The 27,039-nt window shown below is 42.4% G+C and overlaps 1 protein-coding gene and 1 long non-coding RNA gene across 21 annotated transcripts; one reads left to right on the forward strand and one right to left on the reverse strand.

The window, feature by feature from the left end:
- Window positions 1-973: 973 nt before the first annotated feature.
- Window positions 974-7,023, reverse strand: LOC112191872 (4-coumarate--CoA ligase-like 5). Of its 20 annotated transcripts, XM_040512403.1 has the most exons (7): window positions 6,314-7,023; window positions 3,553-3,610; window positions 2,509-2,556; window positions 2,099-2,309; window positions 1,779-1,985; window positions 1,618-1,684; window positions 974-1,523 (listed from the first exon to the last, which is right to left on the reverse strand). In XM_040512403.1, the coding sequence occupies exons 1-5, from the start codon at window positions 6,472-6,474 to the stop codon at window positions 1,969-1,971; spliced, it is 495 nt and encodes a 164-aa protein (XP_040368337.1). In that variant the 5' UTR covers window positions 6,475-7,023; the 3' UTR covers window positions 974-1,523; window positions 1,618-1,684; window positions 1,779-1,968. The 20 variants fall into 20 exon arrangements, 2 of the variants coding, with proteins under 2 accessions (XP_040368337.1, XP_040368338.1); XR_005804376.1 differs by having other exon boundaries at window positions 1,779-2,309; window positions 2,509-3,441; XR_005804375.1 differs by having other exon boundaries at window positions 1,779-2,309; window positions 2,509-3,353; window positions 3,553-3,673.
- Window positions 7,024-11,419: 4,396 nt separating this feature from the next.
- LOC121050921 lies at window positions 11,420-13,088 on the forward strand. The gene is made up of 4 exons (XR_005804386.1): window positions 11,420-11,560; window positions 11,717-11,747; window positions 11,838-11,979; window positions 12,434-13,088. It is a non-coding gene; the product is annotated as an uncharacterized LOC121050921 (long non-coding RNA).
- Window positions 13,089-27,039: the final 13,951 nt, after the last annotated feature.

The following is a 27,039-nucleotide window of genomic DNA, read 5'->3' on the forward strand; positions in this document are numbered from 1 at the left end:
AACAAAAACCAAGAAACCTCGAAGTAAGACTTAAAAGTATCAAACTAAGGCACTGGTTTTTGCGACCCGAAGAGAAATTAAACTAAAATATTGATAGAATGTGAGTCCTCACATTCCACCGGTACCTCCACAGCTGCATGTTCCAAAGTCATGGAACCTACATATCTAATGTCAGACCGTGCTTTCTCCAAAGTCATGGGAGTATCCAATATCCTGGATCCCGGGCCAAGATTAGGGAGTGATGCATGACCTCCCTTCCCCCCAGTTGAAGCTTCTTCATTAGCTTTGTTTTCAAATTCCCTCTTTGCCTTAATTGTTTATTCTTTCTAGTCAAAGTCCTTGATAATTCTTAATTGCTGTTTGCTACCCACAAAGCTTAGGAAACGTGGAGAAAGTGACGATTCACATGGATCGGATGTGAGAATGAAGTTAATCATCTCATATTGCAAATGTGTGGATATTGGAGGCTGATACAATCATAATTCACAAGTTGATTGTATCACAAGTTGATTACGATAGAGAGCTTGTAAGCGTGTGTAGCATGCTAGGTGTCCTTGAGCTTGTTCTGCCTTGCCTAAGTTGTTGCAATGCAGTCTAGAGAGTGAAATTTCTTATGTTAATTTTATCAAGAGGTTGTCCCTTTGAGCATTTGATTCCAGTGCTCCTAGTTTTCAAACTGAAAATCCTAAATTTATAGGCGAATTTCAATTCTGCAGCCAAGAAAGTAAATACATATGGAGATGATCCATAGTCCATTAATTTTTGCTAGTGAGGCAGGCATTGATTGAGAAAGAGAACCACTATCTAAGTATCTTTAGCTTGATGAATTTTTCCTGATCCCCTTCCTGGTCTACATAAAATTCACGTATACGCCAGGTTTGCAGAATCATATTGAAGTCGAACTAACATTTTTCAATCTATTCTTTAATAGCCCAAACTACCAGTGATTTCACTTACATGCTCAGGTCATAAATCTTTAGGACCTCTCATTAATTATGTTGCTTCAAATCCTGTAAAGTAGTTTACAGTAGCTAACCTGTCTTAGAATAGAAATTACTTTCTCCTAGCTACGTACAGGCTTGAATATTGATAAAATGATATTTGGTTAGTGAGCAATATATGTTTGCTCACAGTCCATCAGACATTTCACTTTCTAAAAATGACTTGCTCTCTATCTTCTATGAAAGAAGTTGGCGTGCAGGAAAAGGCATTATAGTCTGGAGACGATTTGCTGTTTGCTTTGTAAACCAACAAGTTCCTTCCTCAAGATTTTGCTTGCAGCTGATCTTGGAATGGCAGATATAAACCCAACTTTTTGACTTTTTTGTAGGGGGCCACCTGAAATTTCCATGTAGAAAAGTTAAAAGGATTCTGTCTTAGATTAATGTTACTTCAAATCAGAGGCAACTAGGGGAAGACGGCCGGCAACAAATTGAATTACTTGGTCTTCAGTGATCAGTTCAGTACTAGCTGCTCTCACCACATATGCCATTGGTATTTGTCCTACTTCTTCATCTTCAACCCTGCATACATTTTTAATTATTTAGATTCAATGAGAGAGATCAATAAGACCAAAAAAAAAAAAATACAAGAATTAGTGATCCTAAGGCAACTCACGGTACGACAGCAGCATCAAGAATTTGAGATGGCTCAAGAGAATTGCTTCCAATTCTGCAGGAGCAACCTGTAAGGGTGATCCAGACAGTTAAAAGTGTGAATTGGTTTGAAAATATATTCTAGGAAAGCATTACATTTGTGCTATGAAATGAGTTTAGTACCTGATATCCATTATGCTTGATGAACTCGTTGATACGATCAACAATGTAAAGCAGTCCATCCCTCATCAAAATAACAAAGATCATCAGTTTTTAACCACCCATCTTCATCAATACTAGCAATGGTTGCTACCACATTCCCCAGATACTCTTTCATTATAGTTGGACTCTTCAGCCACAACTCTCCTTTTCCTTATAAGGTCCCAAAGCCTGTCCAGTTTCAATATCCACAATCTTAGCAGCGAATCTTGGAACCAGATGCCCGCATGAGCCTGTGTGTCTTGTTCATTGGAAATAAAGAAAGTTGCTGCCCCGAAACTTACAGTTAGGCCATACCCCGGCCTCAACAACCCAAGGAAACTTCAGTCTGAACTCATCAGCCACTTCTTTGCTCAATGGTGCAGCTCCTGAACTGACCCACCTCAAGGATGATAAGTCACACCAGGCTTGGCCTGCATACTTCACTAGTCCAAGACTCATCGGGGTCACAATGGGTATGTCAACCCTTAGTGGACACTTTGGTGCTCTCCTGACCTAAGGATATCAGAGTTTTATCACAATTCATATCCAAAAGCGCTCTGTCCTACAAAACAATTTCAAAAAGTGCAATATGCCACTGCAATTTATATCCAACAGCTGTCCTAAAAATATCATGTCAACACTATCCACACTGTTATCAAAAACACAATAGTTTCCAACAAAATCAACCATTTCAATACCAAACACCACATACCATGGTCACATCTTGACCTCTTGCACTTTTTTTTTCATTTCTCTTCCTCTGCATCACGACAACTTTCTCAAATCAATTGGAAATTGGCTACTCTGAATATGAATTTTGGTCTTACCCTTGTAAAATGAGTTTGCCATGGGAGGATATTCAGAAGTTAGTACACTATACAAGCTGTTATATATTTGCAAGTGCAATAATGGGATCAACTCTACACACACACACACACACACACTATACAAGCTGTTATATATTTGCAAGTGCAATAATGGGATCAACTCTCTCTCTCTCTCTCTCTCTCTCTCTATATATATATATATATATATATATAGCTAGATTTAGTAAGTGTTCAATACTAAGTAAAGATGTTATCTTAAACAAAAAGTTGTAAGAAATAAGTGCATACACACACAAGTATATAAAGTAACAACTCTGATAAGATAAAGCTGGGCTAGAGGTCCACAACAGAAACATTTTGATTTTGCTTATAATATGAAATGCTTGGCGTTCCAAGAACACCAACGGCAAGATCTTAGGCCAACTATATGGTAAACTGCATGAGTCAATTAGTCATCAAGTTTTACTATTTGAATAGAATAGCCAAATCTTTAAAAGTTGGAATGGCAGTACTTTCAACACTACTGTAACCGCCCGTGTTGCTCACATATCATTGGATAGCATTCTGGGCTAGTAGAATTCTATGAGAAATTAGCTAACTTTTGACATGTATACTGAAGTTTTTAATTAAGTATGGCAACCTTGAAATCACCTGAAGGCTAGTGACCACCGGCCAGGTGCTTTCAATTTTGAACATATACCGTCCAACCATTTCAGTAGAAAAAAGGAACCTATAACCATATCGATCAGTTGTTATAGATTCAGGAAGAGGAACAGAAATTTATCAACTCAAATAATAATGTGTAGATAATAATCCCCCTGCCGCGTAAAACAAAAGCGCACAAATTAATCCATTACATTTTAGTCTAATGAAAATAATTGAATACATCTAAAATAATCAGGAAAGGAAACACATATAACAAAACTCACCTCCAAAAACCTAGCATGTCCAGCAGAAGACTTGAATTGAATGCTCAGCAAAACCACCCTTTTACCAAAGGTAGGGCTATATGGAATTCAAGTATATGCCACGGATATAGCCATTCCTAGTCTGTTAAGGAAACAGTTCTCCAAATCACCAGTACAACAAAACGTTGTGTACAGCATGCTAGATAAGATTGATGAATTTGATCAAAATAAGCTTCATATATAGCTATATGCAGCAACATGTCGGTTCTTTCCACCTATTTCTACAACCATTGGCATTGGGTCTCGACACAAGGACACCTGTGGCTGACCTCCAGGCTCTTAACAATGCAAGCAAGATGATAATGGTGTGTGCAGGGCAAACTAGTAATAGCTTATTAGCGGTTTGTGCAAAATCCTCCAAACAAATGGCACAAGATGGGGTTTGTATGAGAGTAGCCTTTTCCAAACCATCAAACCTCAGTTTTACCAATTCATTAATTGATGATATAGCTGCAGGAATACGCTTATTGGTGTCGTGATCATTGGAAAAACTATACGATATAAAAATTTCAATTCCTTCCCTAATAATCTCTGTACTCCAACTAATGTAATCAGGATCATCCTCAAACGAATCCAATACGGTCACGTCCACTATTATCACAACTAGAGGCAGCTCGGGGATGGCTACATCAACCTGCTTAAATATTTCTTCAGTAATAGTTGGCTCCTCCTCTTCTGGGACACCAATGCTCAAAAGCCGCTGGGCCACAATCTTCTTATTCGCTCTCGTATTTTGAAGACGAGAGAGACTGACAGATGTTTGTGTTTTAGTCATCAAATTTGGTCGATAACAGATAATTCCTTCATCTCTTTTGCAAATGAATGTTTGCTTTGAGAGAGATAATATTATCGGAAAGATGTTTATCCGGTATCTTGATTGTAACGGTAGTGCGGTTTCTCTTTGCAGCAAAATAGATGCCTCTCTTGTGTCGACGACATGCATGCGCTAATTAATTAAGCTAGCATGAACAAGAACTGATAATACTACACTCGGGGGAACTATATATAGCCAACTGCCCAACTATATATCTAGTCCTTAACTGGCCAGGAGTACACATGCATGAGCCTATCTTCTTCTAGGATTAGGAAAAGCTTAAACCCACCGGAGTCGGACTCCATAAAGATATAGGAATTCCATTAACTAATTGGGATTCTACCAATTGAAGTGAAATTGGACCCTCTTGAAGCCAATGAGCCTTCGCTTGGATTGCCAAACACACTAGCCCTAACATGCATTTCAGCTAAACTGGACCTTAACTTCGATTTGGATATTGTCGACAGATGCCCCCCTTCCCCTCCAAGATTGGACGTCAGGCTAACAGTGTCAGTTTCTCCATCACACAATCTTTCGACACATTTGGGTTTACTACTTTTTTGCTCCTTCATGATATATAAGTTGACTAACTTGATCCCTTTTTTTGTCTAATTTGAAGAATTGTATGTAAGCTCGACAATCAAAACCCTTGAACTCCGTTCAAGGATCATCCCATTATATGAACATAATATTCAGATCACTTTTTTTTTTACTCAAATTTGACTAGTATCAAATTAACATTATCTTTGCTTTCAGTATTGCCAGCTAGAATCCTAGAACTGGAGGGTTGGAAGCAGAAGTCTCTCTCTCTTGCTGGGAAAGAAGTTTTGCTCAAATCTATAGCGTTGGCTGTCCCATCCTATCCAATGGCCTGTTTCATGTTTCCTAAAGGAGTCTGCGAGGAAATTAACTCAGCCTTGAGTAACTTCTGGTGGGGTTCTACAGACTCGGGTCCTAAGATTCATTGGAAGAGTTGGAGTTATTTGGGCAGGGCAAAGTCTGAGGGCGGAATTGGGTTCAGAGATCTACACCATTTTAATCTCTCCCTTCTGGCAAAGCAATGCTGGAGACTCTTGCAAGACCTGGATTCACAATGGGCCAAAGTGCTTAAGGCGAGATACTACCCTGATTGTGACTTCACTAAGGCAATTAAAGGTCACCGTGCATCTTGGGGATGGTCAAGTTTAATTGAAGCAAGGGATGTTCTTCTTAATGGTTCTTGCTGGCAATTCATCGATGGCTCTTCTATTAATATCTGGTCTGATAGATGGATTCCCCGTCCTAATAATGGGTTGATAGTAGTTAATGGGACTGTCCCAAGTAGTGCTCCTACTCTGGTCAGTGAGTTAATTGACTGGGATACTAGAACGTGGGCTTTGGATCATATTCTTCATATCCTACAACCTGAAGTTATCACTCATATTCGGGCTATTCCTATAGGAAGAAGGGGAGGTCATGATCGCCTAATCTGGCCTTGGAACAAGTCTGGTTGCTACACTGTGAAATCAGGGTATCATTGGATTCATTCACTTGACTCTTTAAGTCTTCTTCTCCCAGCATAGGACCATCTCATCATTCGGTGGACCCGAAATGCTGGAAGTTACTCTGGAAACTTCCTACCCTCCCTAAGATTAGACTGTTCTTCTGGAGGATTTTAAATGGAGCAACTCCATCCTTCCTAAACCTCTTGCGAAGAAAACTAACTACAAACCCTCTTTGCCCTATATGTGGAGAGTTTACAGAAACTATGGAGCATGTTCTACTTCTTTGCCCATGGGTTGATGCTATCTGGTTTGGATCCCCTTTGGGTCTCAGAATTAATAAACAACAGGTCATTTCTATAGACATTTGGTTATTGGGAATTGCTGAACTTCATTCCATAGCTAAAGAGAAGAAAAGCGTACTGACCTTAATCTGTTTTTTGTGCTGGGCAATCTGGAAAGCCCGATTGCGAGTGGATCGAAGCAATCATAATGGCATAATGTTCGAATTGAATCAGATTCTTTGGAGGTTATAACTGATCTGAAATCCAACAATGACTGCAGAAACTGGAAAACCTCATCAATCATCGATGAGATTAGATGGAGAAGTACCTTCTTCAATCGGATCTTCTGGGAATGGATTCCCGGTGAAGCGAATATGGCAGCTCATACAGCAGCCTCGCTTGGAAAGCGGTCGGTGGGTCTCTCCAGATGGGCCAACAGGCCACCACCAGCCTTGACTATGGTGCTCAGGAACGATGGTCTTCCCTGCCCTCCAGTTTCCTTAAGCTAGTTGTTATGGGTTTCCTTTTGTGGGTTGTTTCCTCCTTTACTATATCGTTCTGGCCGAACCACCGAGCCATCGCTACCTGAATCCAATTGAAAGCCTACACCACAATTCTGTCGCAATTGAGGCGCTAAAACCGCTAGCCAAGCCATTCCAAAGAGAACAAGAAAAACAGAGGTCAGAGTCTACAAGAAGAAGAGACCGCAATCCACGAATCCACGTAAACCGGCTGCACAGAATCAATGTAGTTGCTGAAAAGTATTATTCTTTCCCTTAAACACAACAACACGATTGAGAGCTGGGAAGCATAGTCGAACATAACCTCCAAATGGAATTATATGAATACAAGGTCAAGAGGTAGTACATAACTACAAATATATAGGAAATACTTTGGTTGACCGTTGACGAAGTGAATAATTAATATTTGGTTTAAGAACTACCAAGCACAGTACAGTTGAACATAAACTCAAATAATATCAAAATAAAAACAAGACGTAGTTAGAACATAAATCATAATTGGGTAATGCTTTCTTGAAGAGGTGACTAGTCAATCTTTCGAGATTAAAGGCTGAAAGCCATGTCGAAGAGTTGCTTGCCAAACTTTGTCAATGCTGAACATGGTGTAACCACACTCGTGCTCCTTCCAACCTTCCACAATCCTGAATTCTCAAATGGTCTCTGTAATTTCGCTCCATTTGAATCAAGCTAACGTTTTTTTTTTTCTTTTCAAAAAAGTTTAATAGTTTTTTTTTTAAATGGAAATGATTAAAATATCTTTAAAAATTTTGGAGCTACTAAATCAATGTACCTTCGCAATAAAAATTTATCAAAATATTAAACTATTGAAACTTATCTCTGTGATGCTGTCGGAGATCATACCTGGCCTTGAGGCCGGGGTTGATAGTGCGATGGTGGCAGTAGCGGTAGAGCTGGGTTGGTGGTGCGACGATGGTGGTCATGCAGGGGTTGGGTTAGGTGTTAAGGTAGTAATTAACCCTAACTAAGAGAAACTAGAAGAAATCTAAGAGATAAAGCTAAGAAAATAAAGGGAAATTCTACGGTATCTGTATGTATGTGATACACTCATTTACAGGTCTGACAACAATTTTGTTGTCATTGTGGTAAATAGAGTTATTTTTTGGGTAATTTTAGTTATATTACAGGTAATTACTCCACCTACGATATTTTTACAAGTTTATGAACAAATTGTTGTCGATGTAGTAACTTGATTCAATTATATGTAAATGTGTAAAACAAATGTGATAACATTGTTGTTAATGTTGTAAATTTGGTTCAACTAAATTGTAATTTTGGTTCAATTAGATGTAAATGAGTGTATGATAAATATCCAAGTACTCTAGACAACCCCATAAAAAAAAATACAGATTTTCATTCATAAGCTTCTCACCAAGAATGCAAGTGGAAATATAGCAGTGGCAAAACAAGTGTCATACTGCGAGATGTGAACCTATCTAGCATATTCTTGGAACGGTGCGCAGCACCCTATTGACAAAACGACGTCACTTAACTAATTAAAACGGTGCATATCCATTCTAACAATAGAAATCCTACTCAAAACTGGAAACTAATACTTAGATTCATAAATTCGGCTCTTTTTTGGGCTGGTGTGAACTCCTTGTTGTGGTTTTTGGATACCGAGCTTAAATATATGTCATTTTTGTTTAAGTATATCTAAATTGTGTGTCTGGCCCAAACTCTAGGTTACTTGTACAAGTTGTAATAGGGTTAATCTTAAATATAATCTTGGAGATATCTTCATAGATATTCATTCATTAAACAATTATGTTTCCATGTACAACTCTTATTCTATGCTTGTAATCCTCTATATAAAGATGCCCTTATTATCAATGAAAGCACAACAAATTCTCTCCTAAATATCGATTTCCTTGAACACGTTATTAGCATGAAGCCGTAACCTTGAAATCCTAAAATCGTAGCCTTCAAACCCTAGCAACCTCCGCCACATATATCGTAGCCCTCAATCCCAGGAGCTCAGGACCGACGACAGAACCACCGGAACCAGTCGGAAAAGCCCTGAACCGGCCACCGAAAAACCTGAACCTCTCAGGTTAGCCTCACCAGCGCTAGCCTCGCTTGCACCCCTACACCCCTCTACCTAGCGCATCTTGTCGACAGCTACCAACAGCCCTCACAACAAGCCTCACGCAAGCCCTGGGCGCCTCCTGCCGACAGCCTCGCAGCCCCCATGAGTAGCCTTGCACTCTAGCACCCCAACGCAGCCCCGTAACGCAGTACGCACGCCAGCGCAGAGCATTAGCCTCTCCTCGCCTCAACAGATTAGCCTCGCCAGCCTTTGACTGCATTAGCCTTGCCAGCTTCACTACTAATACAACCCACGCACAAGGTCAAAGCACAAGCACGCACAGCCCCTGCACGTGGTTAGCCTCGCTATCAGCAACCTCAGCCAACCACCTCCGGCCACCGACCATTTTCCGACGACTATTTAAAGGTATTTTTTACTAAAAGTTTCCATTTTTTTAGTTTTTTCAATTTCTCTTCTTTTTCTCGGGGACTTGCAACCTCCCTTCTTCTACCTCCATTTCTTCTTTGATGGGGAGATCTAAGCCGAAATGTGGGGGTTTATGCTATCTCCAAACTTAAAGTTTGTTGAGATCTCCAAGCTTGGAGCTTGTTTAAAATATACGATCGACCACACACACATCATTGTTTCGATCTAATCCAATACCTTTTGGAATCGAATTTCTTAGGAGCGATTATGCTAAAAAAAATTTATTATTTTCGTGGTAGCTTTTTCCTCTCCGAAATTAACCCTTTTTGTTGTTCTCTTTTAGGATGAGTAACCTGAACAAATTGGACTTCGCTCCATTGGGAACAATTGGCACTGGATATCACATGTGGGTTCATGATGTCCACCAACATCTCAAGGCCCAAGGAATCCATGATATGATTCTTGATCCTAATCCGGAAGTGCTAACTATTGAGCAAGCTCAATCTTTGGAAGAAAATAGAGCAACCTTGGAGGCAAATAAAGTGAAAGCCATCATCCTAATGACTCGTCATATGGATGATTCGCTCCATTATGAGTATATGAATGAAGTAGACCCCAGAAGGTTGTGGGTCTTACTCAAAGAAAGATTTGGCAACATCTGTGACTCCCTACTTCCTGACCTAGAAGTGAGATGGCATAGCCTCCGTTTCTGTGATTTCAAGTCAGTTCTTGACTACAACTCGAAAGCACTTCGCATTAAATCCTTAATGAAAGTCTGTGAAAAAGATATCACAGATGCGATGTTGATTGAGAGGACTCTCTCTACCTTCCCCGTTTATGCTTTGATGGGTGCTAAGAACTATCGAATTGATGTTACTACAAGACGGATCACAAGGTTTCATGAGCTAATTGGAGCCATGAATATCGCTAAAAAGCATGACAACATCCTTTTGAAGAACTATAATTCAAGACCTGTGGGAACATAACATATTTCAACGTCCAATTATAGTCGTGCCCCTAAGGTAGGGTGCCAAGAGAGAAACCCTAAATCTAGGGACAATTCTGGACGTTCTGGTCCATATTCTCACTCTAATAAGGAAGGTAACCGCCAAAATAGGCGAACATGGAACCGAAGATGTCAACGTGGAAAGAGAGAGGGAGGCAACGCCTCTGGCCATGTTAGTGACGCCACCAACACTATGAGTCATCCTAATGACGCTTTTAAAGAGCCACAATCATGGGAGTCTGAGCAGAAAGATGTATGTTCCCGATGTGGAGTATCCGGTCATTGGGCACACATTTGTAGAACTCGTGAAAATATTGTCACCGCCTACAAATCATACTGTGAAGCAAGAGAAGCAATAATTGATAGCCACAACTTAATAGAAAATAAGAAACATTAGACCCAAGTATCTCTGTTTGATACTACCGCTAGAATCTAAAGAAGTAATAATTTCCACAATGCAAATATGGCCAAGTATTGACTTGACTTGTAGATTAATGAATCTTCCATATTAGCCGTGATCAGTTCATTTGCACAAAAAATGCGTACAGAAAAACCTTTTGATAAGAATTTGGAAAGTGGAGAGTAATTTCAACCAGTAAAATTACTAGTAATTGACAAGTTGAAGAAACCACAAAACAAGAGATGTTTAGGAAATACTTTTTTTTTTTTTGCCTTTTTTTTCTCTTTTCTAATCTAAATACTCAGCATACTATCATAGTGTCAGTGGATCCATCATGTATGTAAAACAGTTATATCTTAAAATTTTCAGGACAGAGATACATATTGATCTAAAAATTTCCTCTCAAACAATCCTTCATCTCCAAGATTGAACTACTAGACTCAAATTACTATCGAACTCAAAGTAGCATTTTGTCGAGGTCTTCCAAGAAAAAACAATGATTTGGGATAATAGAGATAAATTAGAGATATAGTGTCATATCCTGTACCCAAAATCTAAGCTTATTATTATTTACTGTTAGTAAAGGACGTTTTTACTACGTGGGTTATGTTTTACCGTTTAGTGGACAAAAAGTTTACTTTTCTTTGACCCGGTAATTTAGGAAAGTTTCTTGTGAATGTCATAGAACATGTCAAATCGAGTTCTAGAAACGTAGTTTGCCAAAATTAGAGTTTGTACGGAAAAGTTGTGATCAAATAACCCTAAGTTACTATTCTTAGCCTTTGGTCTTAAATTGACTTGCTATTTTGGGAAGGGGGAGAGAGAAAGCAATTGTTTTGACAGCCAAAAATCGAGCATCCGACCCAGCCTCCTTGTTTTTCACTGTTCGGACCTGCAAGCACCATTTCCGAAGATTTCTCTGCCGTTAGCCCACCGTCGGACTCGCCACCAGCCATAAAATGCTCCTCTCTTCCTCCTTGTTCTAATCATGTAAGTATTTCTGGATGGGTAGCGTTGATGTAAGCGAGTCAGATTTCCAGATTGCGGAAATCGGAGATTTTGCTTCGATCTTTGATTTCCAGCAGGAATTTTTGGGGGGTTTTGGTTGCTGGGGTGATGCTAATCATCATCACTAACTTTTTGCAGCTTGTTTTAGCCGGAGGAGGAAGAATCAAAGGTGAACAGTGATTGTGAATAGTGGCACAGGATTTTCTTGCTTTTAGGTTGAATTTCCAGTCAATTTTCTTAGATTTGGTTGTTGTTGCAGGTAAAAATGGTGTTGGGCTTGTTGTGGAGGTTGTATTCATGTAGGTAGCTTGGCCGGAATTGGATGTTGGTGTGATGACGTGTGAAACCCACGAGCCGCCACTAGTGGTGGTGCATGCAGCCACCCAAAATGCCTAATTTTTGTATGTTAATCATATCTTGTGTATGGGAATCGTTGACTACCTTGATATCATGAAATTTCGATGATTAGACGTTTTTCAAGAATATTATTATTATCGAGAGTTGGTTAAAATAATCATTGTTGTGTTAGTGATTTGGGTTATAATCATCGAGGGATTTGGAAAAGTTGAAAAGGAAATTTGTTTTTAATTTATTGGTTATAATTATATTTATTGTTGAGAAATCCAAATTGAAATTGATTAAGATGTTGAAAGAGGATGTGAGAGGGTTAAAGAGGATTTTGAGGATGTTGAAATCGTTATGAATTCCGAATCTGAGTCTTATAAATTCTAAATCGGAAGAGTCGAATTTTAGAGGAATTGATGAGTAAATGAGTTGTTAATTTTCAAGGGAATAAATTGTTGATTTTAAATTATTCCCTTCTTATAGTTATTTATATGCTGCCAAATTGTACAGGATGTATTGAGCCCTCGAGCGAGGAGGACACCAGCAGATAGCAGGATTAGCTGCGAGGCTCACCTGTGAGTGGACCTTTGTTTTAAAATAAATTATGCATGTAGTATGGATTTTCAAGCATGGGATTAATTCATGACTAGAAAATAAATAACTTTTCAAATGTGATTTTTTGTTGAAAGAAGAGAGTTTTAAAAGGAATGAGTTGACAAGGAAGCTACTATTCAACGCATGCGTACATTACCTGGTCGGCAGTCCCCTCCAGGTAATAGTCTAGTCAACAATCCCTTCCAAACAATATTCTAGTTGGCAGTCCCCTCCAGGTAATAGTCTGGTCAACAATCCCTTCCAAACAATATTCTAGTTGGCAGTCCCCTCCAGAATATTTCGGTCGGCAGTCCCCTCCAGATGACATAGGGTAGTTAGTCGGCAGTCCCCTCTAACTACTTGTGGTTAGTCTGCAGTCCCCTCTAACCACCGCCTCCTAAATTCCGGTCGGCATTCCCCTCAGATGCGTCATCTGGGTGGTAGTTCCCTCCAGATGGCATGAGATGACTAGTCAGCAACCCTCTCTAGTCAACGAACGTTTTACACGAAGAGTTTGACTTTAAAGGAAGAGCTTTTTACCAATAACTACAAAATAACACTACTATTTACCAATAGCAAAGTCTAAAACTAATATCCTAGGCGGTCAATTATTGAAACAGGTTGTCAGCCCATCTTAAAGAAAAACACTCAAATATTACAAAAATTACCAAACATGCCACCCTCCCAAAATCAGAAAGATTCCAAAATTGAAACAGTCCCAAAATCCAGATCCCCAAATCGGAATGGTTCCAAAATCAAAACTGTCCCAAAATCCAAATCCTCCCTAAATTGAAGCAGCCGGCGAAGCGAGGGTGCGAGCCAGCAGCGAACCAAGAGCACAACTCCGGCGGTGAACTAAGCGCGCGACCTTGACGGCTAACCAAGCGCGAGACCCAGGCGGAGAAGTGAAGCCTTTGACTGTCGAGGAATTGGAGCAGTACGAGTCCGTTTCAGAGTCCTCCGACTCTGACTCCGACGACGGCCTCAAAGACGAGGAAGAGGACGGCGACGAAGACGAGGATGACGACGAAGATGAGGATGAAGATGACGACGACGATGTCCAAGAGGTCGTGCAGTCCTCCGGTGGCCCTCCGGTTCAGTCAATAGACGATGAGGACGACGAAGAAGACGAGGAAGACGCTGAAGGAGGCGATGACGACGACGACAACGGCGAGGGAGATGACGACGACGACGAGGGCGACGATGAGGTAATTAGCCGAATCTTTTCCTTTATGTTCCTTATTTGTTAAAGTAGCTTTCAGTACTTTCCGGTTGAAAATTTTCAGATCTAGTACTATTTGTTGTTTTGTTTTCTATTTTGTAGTTATTCCATAGAACTATTTGATTTGATTTCACTGGTTTTTGATCTGAAAGTATGACCAAATAATTGGTATTGAATAAAATTGAATTTCAATTTTTTTTTTCCCTTTATTTGGTGGATTCTCAGTTTTGTATTGAGGGTCAGTAGCTTTAGTTTTGTGTTTATGGTACTTTCTTATTGGATTAGGATGGAGCTAATGAAAGCAATGCTGAAGTGAACAAACGCGAGAAGGCCAGGCTAGTATACTATTGGGGGCCAGTACACTACTGCGGATCAGTACACTACTGAGGGTCAGTATACTACTGGGGCTAGTATACTGCTGGGGGTGACATACTACTAATCCTCAATACACTACTGCTTGTATGAGGATGCAGCAAAGCCAGAGATAAATGATAGTGTCCAAGTTTCATATTGTAATATGTATAAATAGTTTTTGGAATTATTAAATAAATGAGTTGTTTCTAAGAAAAACAAAGATGGAATGTAGAGATATTCATTTTTCATAATGCTACTGACATTCAGCAGTGTTAATTCACATTAACCAAATCACAAGGGCAGTTTCGTAATTTACTTGTCAGTAGAAATAATAAAAAAATGGAAGGAATCTGACTGCAAGGGATAATACCTTGCACATGGGCCTTGCACACTAGCACATGGGAATTAAAAAAAACAGGTTTGCTGATGGTAATTTATGGGCTAAAAGTGTAGTAGTGGTAATTTTCTATTAAATGAATCAGATTTGGAATATTTCATAAATTGCACTGCATGCCGGATTTAAATAACTAGAAAATGGGAAAGCATTCAATAATTATTTTCTTAAATTACTCTATTTCGTCCACTCACTCTAACGATTTTAAATGTGTTCCACTGGGCCCTTTGGTTTTCTAAATGCCCATATTTCAGATTTACCGAGGTCGCGTCCAGGTAATTGAGGTCTATCACTTAACATACCTTTGTATGATATCAGCTTAATTTCGTAGTACTGCTCTAATAACCAGTTTAATTTGGAGAAATGCTAATGTTTGAGAATATGAACGTCATGGCTGTGTTAAGGTGGAATGGTATTCGGAATGTAAATTATACCTAGAATGTAATTATTTGGAATGTATATATGGTTGTGAGATTAGTTTTGCTCATGTCCAGGTTTTTGTAAACTTTGGGTAGTCCATTTTAAGGGATGTTTTGCTGATTTCTTGGTAAAATTTCACCTAAGATGGGCCCCACAGGCTCGGTTCAGGTTTTCGGGGTGAAACTCAGGTCGGGTTCTGTCGTGGCACAATATCAAAGTTATTAGAGCTACTGATCATTGTTTACCTTCTTTCCATGTCCATGAGGCAAGATTCTAAAATTTGATAGGTCAGAAAAGAAACCTTGACTGGACAAGCAGTAATTTGTTAGTGAAAATCAACTACACTACACTAAAGGACACCATTCAATTGTCACCCCTTTCCATCAGTTGAGTTGTAATTTTGGTTCCGACTTACTAATTGCATGAGAGTTAGAGTGGAAAGTTATTGGAATCAGGAGGACCTAAATCTGCTAGTATTGCTTTTTTTGCCGGCATCACTATCATTTGGAAATTGCATTGTATCTATTACTATTTCTATAATACAAGACACCACTGCCCACAAGAATTAATATTTGAACGTAAAGGAGACGCGGCAATAGATAGCCACGACTTGTTAGAAAACAATCTCAGTCTGCTACTACTGCTAGATTCCAAAAATGTCATAATTTTTCACAAAGAAAATATGGACTGGTATTGACTTGACTTGGTAGTGATATTCAATTTTCCATAATAGCCATAATCAATTAGGACATAGAGCTTGTGTTCAGAAATTTCTCTCAAAGAACCTTGTGGCCTTGTGATAAGATTTTGAAAAGTTGACAGTAAAGGAGTGATCTCATTATCACTAGTAAATAACATTATTTTTCATGCCGAAGTTAGTCAACAAGTTGAACTAAATAAACAAAACAAGAGATTATGTGTGGGAAATACTCAGTTTTTGTTTTAGTTCCAAAACTTAATAGCATAGTGTCTTTATTTTTTCAAGAGATGTAATAGGCAATTGCCATATATTTTGTACTAAATGCCATTGGTTTAGTTTCTCTTCAAACTAGGATCATCCAAAGTGAGTATGATGTCTAGGAAGGTTTTGAGATAAGTGGTACTTACGCGAGTTTTGCTCCACCGACATCTCTCTACTCACCTGGTCATATTTATTTTGGAGTTACCGAAAGAAGTTAAACGATTACCATTATTTTGCATTATCTAGTACTTGGAGTAGATTCTCTTAAAGGTTAAGAAACAATGATGTACTCTGTAGGCTAATGAATAAAATTTTGAGTTCTTTTCATTATGACTCCATCTTGATTCTGAGCATATTACTTTGTGACTACGATGGCTGGGCCATCAAAATTAGTTCAAGGACATAGAATAGCCCAAATTCCTCTTGCCAAATGGCACCTTGATTACCGTCACAGAAACTCTCTACGCTCCTAGGGCAAATAGCACCATATTGAACTATTCAAGCCTAAGGATTCCATGTAGAAATGCATGTAGAAAACGAAAAAGAGTTCCTTTACACTACCTTAAATGATTGCGAATAAAGGCACATCTTAGAGAAACTTATGTGTCTCTCTAGTGAATTCTATGTCACCACTATTCGAGCTATTAAATCCAATAAAATTGTGAGAGAAGATCTCTTAGATTTAGACACATATTGGCTTTGTCACGATAGGATAGGTCATCATAGTCATGATATGATGATCCATCTACTCAAGACTTCACATGGACATCCATTCTTTCTAGAGAAACGGAGCATGAATCAAAAGTTGATTCCTAGACTAAGTGTGACAGCCGCTGCTACCCCTAGCATCGCCCATGTTCACCACCAGCCCAGGGTTGGCACAGTCCCTATCCATGAGGCCATGGATGGCATCCATCATGGTGATGGCGCCTCAAGTGATGCTGTAATCACAAACTTTGTTTTAAATAGCTTTTCAGACGCTCAGTCCTAACCAAAATCCTCATTGGTTGATTCTAAGGCCTCTTGCTTGTTTTACAAAGCATGTTCCTTAGGGAAATTAGGATTGAGACCGTCATATGCAAAGGGTATGAAAATACTCATTATGTTAGAATCCGTAGGGATTCTGTGGACTGATTCAACCAACTTGGGGACGTTTAAATATTTCATGATGTTGGTTGACACGCTGGTTAAGTGGTGTGCCATTGTCTACCTATAAATGCTACTTATACTACACTCCTAACACATATCATATGACAATGAGCTCACTCTCCAGATCATCCTAAACCTAGCGGAAACGAATACGATGGTAGTCCGGAAATTGGTAATTAATGTGGACCAATCTCCTTATATCCGCTTGGGGCGATGCAATATCGCATGCAACTATGCTAATTCCTCTACAACCCACCGCCACTTAATCTACCTCTACGTTACAGCTAGTGACTGGGTACCAATATCTCGTACTTACGCATATTTGAGTGTGCTATTTATGTGCCAATCGTGCCGCCACAGCACACTATGATGGGTCCTTACAAGTGAATGGGCAACTAAGTTGGATTTGAGATTCCAACAATCGTCCACTACTTAATGCCCTTGCTAGGCGATCTCCTTACCGCTAGATTTGCGGATTGTCACTTTGATGAGACAGTCTTCCTATCATTAGGAGAGATTAGAACACGGATGTTCAGTAGGAACGATAGGAATTATCATGGTCTGTCCCCCACTATGTCTCATCTCGATCCCCGCTAAGTGACAAGATCACACATATCTGCTGCAAATATGCATGCAAGGATGGACATCCCTACGAGAGAACATAATGTCACCCTACACGGATGTAGGCATTACACCAACGCCATATAGAGTGGCACTCTGGTATTATAGGCCATGGCCCCAGCTAGGATGCTCGGGAGGCCCGTGGATTCGAATAATACTTTGGCACAATCCAATCTTTTGATCATTGACACTCAAAATCCATGTAATGAGAATCTTTTGGATTATGGTTATCGTTGGGGGATGCCTCAACTTCAGAACCTATTCTTGAGAATATAGAGCTCTCTGAAAATTACACTAGTGTACATGAGACGTGGGATAGAAACTCCATCATGATTGATGATGTAGTTGTGCATTTTGTTGTGCATGAGTTTGTTGAGTCCGATGGAATCGAACCACATTATGTTGATGAATGAATGCCAACGTAGAGAAATTTGGCCTAAATGGAAAGATGTGATCCAGGTTAAGTTGGATTCTGTAACGAAGAGGAAGGTTTTTCAAGCGAGTGATCCCACCACCTCTTGCATAAAACTTGTTAACTAATGGGCCTTTGTTAGAAAGAGTGATGAGAAAAGGAGATGGTAATCACACCTTATGGCGCAAGACTTCTCACAAAAACATCCTGGAATTGACTATGAGGAGACATATTCTCCTGTAATGGATGTCGTTGCACTCCACTACCTTGTCAGTTTGGTAGTTTCCGAATAACTGAACATGTTGATTGGCTCCAAAACCAGTTAGCTTGCAAACTGTCTCTTTTGAGTGTGTGATTGCGCAGGCGTGCCAGCACCGTGGGGTGCAGTCGTTGGGGAGTCCCTTGACCTGATTTCTGGAATCAAGCGTCGTGGACGAGGAGAGCACCAACCTCTTCACAAGGCTCTTTTCTCTGCCTTCCGGAAAATGACTTCTTGCCTTACGGGTAAGGGCTTTAGTTGTGATCTCTTCGCTACACCGAATCGATACTCAAACGTTGCAGGTTGAGCAGAGCAATCACTCGGTATCTCGAAGAGCGAGCACATTGCACTGGTAGAGCTACCTACACTGAATCTATACTCAAACGTTGCACTGGCCCTCCTCTATCAGTGCGGCGGAACTCTCCCGATATCGCGAAGCGCGAGCCTGAGATCTGGCTTGTTGGAACGTGGCAGGTATTACCCATACTATTGATTTATGCTTTCACCTCCCGCGCGGTGGCAATCGCTCACCGCTCGCTGTCTTTCTCTGCTTTTGGAATACTGCCACCAACACCTTCGATTTTCGATTTGGCCAAATGAGCATCACCCTGCTTGATATCCTCACCATTACTGGATTACCCATTGATGGCGAGCCCTATCTGCATGGCCAATTTGACTCTGCCACCTTTCCTTCCACCATGGCCCAAACTGGTCGCAGCGCTCACAGCAGCTCCTATCCACGGTGGCTGGCCTATTACCACCGAGAACACAACGCGATAGGTGGAATTGCCTTTCTGGAGTACTGGCTCTGCAAGTTCATCTTCTGTACCTCTGCCAACAAACCCACTGGTCCATGGACCTTTTTGGCAACGGCCCTCTATAGCTGCCGCCGCGTAGGACTGGGACAACCAGTATTGGGCGCCCTCTATCGCACTCTCTATCAGGCCACCATGCATCCTTTCGAGACTAGCATTTCTGGCCCTTTTTGGATCCTCAACTTCTGGATTCAAACTTACTTTCCATATTTTCACCGCGACGATATCCCACTGCTTCTACCAGATGATCAACTCTTGGGTCAATGGCTTAGCCGTGAGGAAAGGTACACATCCCCTCCTTATTCTAAGTGCTTCACATATCTGTACCTCCTGCACGAAATGCCCTACTGGGACCTAGAGCTTGGTAGAAGATTCCCACCTCCACTTCAAAATGGGTTCCTTCCCGGGACTCCTGGCTACAGTGAACTCGAGCGCTTGGCTTTTCGACGTGCGATCTCTTGTTCAGATATTAGGCTTGCTGCTGATGAACTTAGTTATGAGCTTTACGCGCCAAATCATTTTTCTCGCCAATTCGACCTTGCCCAATTAGTGCCATTCCCCCTCTATGATGCCTAGAACTACAATACTTCTTGGCGCAGAATTGGCCCCACTACTGGGCCTCCACCGGCACAGAGCATAGTTGCACTGGTTGATCTCCCTGACTGGGCCACTGACATCTCTCCCGTGGATGGGAACACTGAAGAGTACGAGCTATGGTGGTCAGAAGTCTCCGTCAACTGCTGGGGGCAAAGGGATGACGAACTCTTCGCAACCATCTTTGCAGAACTGAGATACCCCTACAACGCTGATACTGAGTTGGTTGCTCACTTTCCTGAAGCCGAGGCACAACCCCAGCCACCTGAACCGGCTCCACGACCCGCTAGAACTCCACGCCCGGTCCAGGCTGGGATAGTAATCCGCGAGCCCCCTCAAGAGGTAATTGCCTTATATTGTTCTTCATTTTATGTCATCGCGTTACATTTTTAACTCAGATTTTGTTGCATCAGGGAAGTGTGCCACCTTCCAGCAGTCGCACAGTTAATGCGTCTCCGGTCACTGGACAGGCCTCGAAGCATAAAGCAATAGTGACGACACCCGAAGTCGAAGACTCCTCTTCTGATGATGATGACCCATAAACGGTAAGGATTTCCCCCTGATGAGGTCTTGATATTTTCTTTCCCAGTCTAATTTGTAAATCCTGACAGATTGCCGCTGCTCTAGCCTGAAAAGGGCAGTCGCGCTGATCCTCGCGCTGATCCGTGGGCAGAAGATGAACCAATCTCTGATCGACTGGTAATATACATTTAGAGCGAACACCGGGATCTTTGTTTCAATATGTATGACCGTATAACGCTCCTTATTCACAGGTTCGTCGTAGGTCCACTAGACAAGCTGGGGAAGGATCCTCTGCTGTTGGCGAAGATGCGTCTGCTACTCATGTCCAGGCGCCGATTGGTTCTAACAATCCTTCACCTCCCATCAATGTTGCAAACAATATGCAATTGGCTCTAGTGCCAGTTCAAGTCATAGACGATAGCTCGCTTGAGGTTGAGGAAATGATACATTTTGCGCACACCCCTCGTGAGCAACCAACCGCAGTACCTATCATGGAACAAGTAGTGCCTGATTCGATTCCAGTTTCTGATGAGGCCGATCAAGACCCAGTGCCAGCAGCAATCCTTCCCGAGCCACCTGTTCCAGAGGTACACCTTCTTGCTTATCCTACATTCTGATTCCCGCCTTAGCCTTTTGACATTTTAACCATTCACTAGAAAACAAAATCCTACCCCTATCGAGGAAGTGGATGCAGCCGCAGTAGAGGTGCTTAGCGAAAATCCTGCTGAACCAGATGGCGGGGATGCAGATAACCAAGAACCCATCCCTGATGCCCCCCAAGCACCTGAAGTAGGAGATGACGTGAACCCTGAGCTAGTGCTGGAAGCGGTTCTTATCGCGGAGCCTCTCGAGGCTCCTGTTGCTGCTGCCCCAAATCCTTCGCCTGCGCCTCCCTCCAGACTGGAAAAGCTGGCTCGCGTACTTGAAATGACTCCTCCTGGAGTTATAGATGATGCTAGAGAAGGCTTACGTTGTCTCCTGGGACCCGATATTCTGACGCACGGTGCGCCCGTGAGAGTTTTGGAGTATCTGAGGGTACTTCTCCGCAAATGAGCCACAACTGAAGCCCAATTCCTTGATATCGATCAATTGCTGCAAGATCTTCCCCAATGGCTCAATGAGAAAGCGACAGCGACTGCGTAGGCCCGGCAGACCCAAGCCCACTATCTAACCCTTACTCAACAGGCAGATACCTCGGGCGATTTCTTAAGCGACCGGGGTACTCTTATCAGGGACTTGACGGTTACAAGGAACCATCTCAGGACACAGATTCAAGATCTTCAGGCCCAGTTAACAACTGTCACGGCCAGGCTCGCCCATGAGGAAACCACACTAGAGCAACCCTTAGCTGCTCTCGAAGCGCTGTCTCAAGAACTGGCCCAGGCTCGCCTGGCGGCCCAACAAGTCGCTTAAGTCGCTGCTGATGCCAGCTTTCACCTGGATGAACATTTCCTTTGCCTGACTTATGCAAGCCGAGGGCTTTAGGCCTCTAATATTAGGCCCATTATTTTGTATGAACTATATTAATATTAATATCATTATTTATGGTTTGGTGAAATATTCAGCACACATTTCTTGGCCCAAATGTTTTGGTGTTACAGGCAGTTAAGCGCTCAACTTTGCCTTTATTGCATATTAAAACAGTTTGAAAAGATAACCTCGAAATAGAACAGTTCCCTCCTCGAAGACTGCTCCGCTTCCCACGCGTCTTCAAATTTCTTTCCTTTCCGAGATCATAGCATCTTGCACTAATTATGCTCATTATACGGCACAAAGCCACGCTTTGGTATCAATCCCACCAGAAAACCCTTCTTGACTGGGGATTTCGGGGACTTGTACATACAGCCCAGCATAATTAGTAACGGTTACGCTCATGCCACACGACATCACCTTTGAGCTACCCGCTAATACCTCAAAGGCATCCTTGAGCTTTCACGCTCCTGTCTTAGCGGTACCGTCGTGCTTTCCGCTTACGCCTTCGCGGCACCCCCCAGCTTCCCGCTCGCGCCTTCGCGGCATCACGAGCTTCCACTCACTTCTTTCCGGCAACCCCGAGCTTCCGCTCACGCCTTCTCGGCATCACGAGCTTCGGATCAAGCCTTCGCGGTACCCCCGAGCTTCCCGCTCCCGAACTTCCGCTCACCCCCGAGCTTTCCGTTCACGCCTTTGCGACAACCACGAGCTTCTGCTCATGCCTTCACTGAACCCTCGAGCTTTCCGCTCATGCCTTCGCTGAACCCTCGAGCTTTCCGCTCATGCCTTCGCGGCAACCCCGAGCTTCCGCTCACCCTCGAGTTTTTCCCTCATGCCTTTGCGGCAACCCCGAGCTTCCCTTCATGCCTTCGCGGCACCCCGAGCTCCCGCTCACTCCCGAGCTTATCGCTCATGCCTTCGCTGCACCCCCGAGCTTCAGTTCACGCCTTCCCGGCACCCCCGAGCTTCCCTCTCATGCCTTCCCGGCAACCCCCGAGCTTCCTCTCACGCCTTCCCGGCAACCCCCCAGCTTTCACGCTCTTGCCTTCCTGGCAACCCCGAAGCTTCCCGCTCACGCCTTCGCAGCACCCCGAGCTTTCACGCTCTTGCCTTCCGGCATTCCCAAGCTTTACACTCACATCCCCTCGACATCATTAATAGAACATTGAATTCTTCTACCATTTGTCGTTTGCAACAAATTGAATTCTTTTCACGTTCCATTAATACGAGCGAAAACTAAACAAACACAAGTGTTCATGAATTACTAACGCTTGCCGTCATGGCACTCATGCAACTTAAACCAAGTGTAACCTCGTCAACTCGACCTCGTTTGTTTTTCTTGCGCGCACCACGCATTCATTATATGCAATTCATATGTTCACATAACCACGTAACCTCGAGTGTATACGTCATAATCGATCATACTCAGCGCCATTCACATGTATACATCAACATGTATCATGCACCTCGTACATTCGTATATGCCAACTCATATCAATGCAACTCACATTTGTTGCCCAATACAACAAGCATTCTCCATATGCGTGTTTTTGGCTTTGTTGTGCAGGTTAACTGGTCCCTTCTTGCTTACGAAGTTCGGGGACTTGTAGGGGCTCCGTGCCGCCCCGGTTACTTATGCTTGATGACTTCATGATTATAACTCCCCAACCAAGAAGCTCCTCTTACTTAGGGACTTTGGGGACTTGTAGATACCTCTCACTATGCATGGAGGATTTGCTACATCACCAAGCATAAGTAACACCCTCTTTTGGACACCCACAAGCCATGGTGAGGCCCAACCGAGACATGCATCCCGTAGCCCTATGTTCAAGCTACGCTACGGTATCCGGAAGTGGCAAATACGTCGCTGGGAAGCCACCTTCCCGGCCTTGCCAACATGCCCTCACAACTAGGCTTTCTAGACTAGAATAGTGTTTCTACATCCCACATCTAAGAAAATGTAAAGGAGATGGGTTCCTTCACCTATAAAAGGAATGCCTCCTCCCACAACTCAACACACTCCATTACACACTTTGTAATCCCAAACACATATACTATAACATTCAAGTAGACGTACTTTCCCGCTATACTTCTCGTGTGTGTGTCTCTCTCTCTTTATTTATCGTTAATTAGATCCCCACGGATCCAAACATTAACAATCAACATCGTATCAGTGATGTTCTTTCCACAGAACTCCATCAAAGACTTGATACCAAGGGCTTCCAAATTGTAGTCAAGTACGAACTTGAAATCATAGAAGCGGAGACTATATCATCTCACTTCTAAATCAGGAAGCAGGGAGTCACGAACATTGCCAAATCACTGCTCGAGTTCTACCCATAGCTTTCTAGGTTCCTCTTCATTGAGGTACTCATTCTGGAGCATGTCATTCATGTACCTTGTCATGAGAATGATGGCTTTAGCTTGGTTTTCCTCCATAGCAGTTCTATAGGCTTCCAAAGCGGCAGCTTGTGCAGGAGTAAGCACGTTTTGCTTGGCTCTTGAATCGTATCCAGCATCCCTTTAGCCTTAAGATGCTGGCGCACATCACAGACCCGTTTGTGGTATTCTGCGCCTATTGTCTCTAGTGGATCAAAGTTCAACTTGTTCTGGTTACTCATCCTGAAAAACAACAAGAAATTAGAATTAGTTTCGGAGCAAAAAAGGCTACCACAAAAACATATAAAATTTCTGAGCGTAGTCACTTCCAAGAAATCCGATTCCAAGAGGTATTGGATTAGATCGAAACAATGATGTGTTTGTGGTCGATCATAACTTTTTAACAAACTTTAAGTTTGGAGGACTCTATAAGCTCCAAGCTTGGAGTGAGCACGAACCCCCATAGTTCGGTTTTTGGTCTCCCTTATGAAGAAGAACGAAGGGTAGAAGAAGGGAGGTTGCAAGTCCCAAGAAAAAGAAGAGAAAAAGAAAAAAAAACTTCAAAAATGGGAACTCTTAGTAAAAATTGCCTCTAAATAGGCCGCAGGAAAATTTGGCCGGAAAAAGTCATTGGGTGCAGGAAAAGTCACCGGTGGCCGGAGCAAGGCTAACCATGGCAAGTGCTGCACTAATGATGTTGCTGGCGAGGCTAACGAGGGTTGCAGCTTGCGCTGGTGAGGCTAACGAGGGCTGCGGGGGTGCAGGGGCTATTGGCGGGCCTGCGCTAGTGCTTGCAGGGCTGCTGCACGGGGGCGTCGAGGTGAGGCTAACAAGTCGACGGTTGTTGCGAGGCGAGGCTAACCCTAGGCACATGGGTGCACAGGGGTTATCGACAGCGAAGCTAACGTTGTCGAAGGATGTGCGGGGGATGAGTGAGGGCTACACGTGGGCGTTGTCGAGGGCTAGCGAGGCTAACATGAGGCTAGAGGCGCAGGGGCACGCGCGGGGCATGCGAAGGCTGTCGCTGGCGAGGCTAATCTGAGTGGTTCAGGTTTTTCGATGACCAGTTCGGGTGGATTCCGGCCGATTTTGGGTGTTTCACCGCCGGTTCTAGGCTTTTGGGATCAAGGGCTTCGATATATTAGGGGGTGGTTGCTAGGGTTTGAAGGCTTGAAATTAAGATTTCAAGGTTAAGGCTTCATGTTGATAACGTGTTTCGATTCCCTAATATTTGAGAGAGAATTTGTTGTGCTTTCATTGATAATAGGGGCCTCTTTATATAGAGGATTACAAGCATAGAGGTCGAACTGTACATGGAAACATAATCGTACAATGATTGGATATCTACGAATATATCCGAGAATATCTCTAACATAAACCCTATTACAACATGCACAAGTAACCTAGAGTTTGAGCTAGACACATATTCTAGATTTACTTTTTTTTTTTTTTGAAGAACACATACTGGGCTTTATTGAATTAAGTGGGAGGAGGGAGTTCCTTTTGTACAAGGTCTATGATACAATCAGGTGTATGGTTCACCGAATTGTCACATTGCTAGGATTCAAAATCTAAATTAGCTAGCCTATGCGCAACCTTGTTGCAGGTTCTAGGAGCAAACGACAGTTTGACTTGCGGCAAGCCCCTCAAGGTATGCTTGATGTCCTCAATTACGGTGCCATGCTCAGTAAGAATAGCTGCAAATCCGTTAACGTCATTGACAGCGTTTTGGTAATCTGTTTCAATAAGAACTAACTGAACTTGTTGTTGCTACATAAACTCCAACCCGGTTTGAATAGCAAGTAACTCTACCTGCAGCACCGAGCTGGCAAACTGAACAGCAAATTGAAATGCTGCAACGACCACCCTATTGGAGTTTCAAAGGACCCCGCCTATACCACCTCAAGTTAACTGAGGTATAAAGGCTCCATCCACGTTAAGCTTGAAGTTGTGTCTAGAAGCAGGCCGCCATGCTTGAGTACTTGGTTGTGTTGGTGCTACCTCAGTGGCATTGGACTTCTTAAACTCTTCCAACCATGTCATGGTTCGAAAGAAGATGTCTACTGCTGTACTTGTTGTACCTTCCCATAACCTGGTATTCCGATTTGTCCACAGGCCCCAGATGAGCATCATCAACTTCTCAAAGACATCCACTCTGAGACTTATGGCTTGAGTCAACATCCACTCCTTGAAAGAGAGTCGAGGAAGCAGAGAGTTTTGAAGGTTAAAGGGAGCTTTTGATAATAAAGCATATGTTGTTGGACACTTAAAAAAAATATGGTATGAGTCCTCAATCTCGGGGTCACATAGTGGGCAATTAAGCTCCCCAGCATAACCCTTTGTACTTAGCCTTTCTCTAGTAGGCAACACATTGCAGTAGGCTCTCCAAAAGCAAATTTGCACTTTGCCAGGAACTTTGGTTCTCCAAATTTTCTTCCATATAGCTCTTTAAATGCCCCATGGAAGTTGATGCAAGAGCATTGCCAAGAACTTGTCCTCTAGCAATCCAGTACGCACTCTTTACTGTGAACCAACCACGTCTATCTAAACTCCAGAAGTGCTTATCAGGGGTGTTATGTCTACTGAGAGGAATGCTGAGGATTTGGGTGGCTACATTGGGAGGAAAAGCAGCATGAATAATACCCGGAACCCATTGATGAGTTTGTGAATCAATCAAATATGCTACAAATTCAATAAGAGAGTCAAGTGGCCTTTGAATGAGAAACTGTGGACAGTTTGGGACCCAATGATCCTGCCACGCCCGAATATTAGTCCCATCTCCAACTCACCATCGAATACCACCCTTAAACACCGGACGTCCAGCAAGAATACTCCTCCAAGAGAAGGAGGGTGCATCCCCTAGGTCAGCTTGCCAAAATTCACAATGTGGAAAGTACCTTGCCTTGTATAATTGAGCTATAAGTGATGATGGGTTTGTCACAATTCT

This window comes from Rosa chinensis, chromosome 1 (assembly GCF_002994745.2).
Source record: "Rosa chinensis cultivar Old Blush chromosome 1, RchiOBHm-V2, whole genome shotgun sequence".
NCBI lineage: Eukaryota > Viridiplantae > Streptophyta > Magnoliopsida > Rosales > Rosaceae > Rosa > Rosa chinensis.

Coding starts and splice junctions, on each gene's coding strand:
- LOC112191872 (XM_040512403.1), bottom strand. CDS start 6,474: ATGATTGATGAGGTTTTCCAGTTTCTGCAGTCATTGTTGGATTTCAGA. Junction 3,611..6,313: donor AGCACAAAAAACAGATTAAG/GTCAGTACGCTT, acceptor CTTTGGTAAAAG/GGTGGTTTTGCTGAGCATTC. Junction 2,557..3,552: donor GACATGCTAGGTTTTTGGAG/GTGAGTTTTGTT, acceptor GTCGTGATGCAG/AGGAAGAGAAATGAAAAAAA.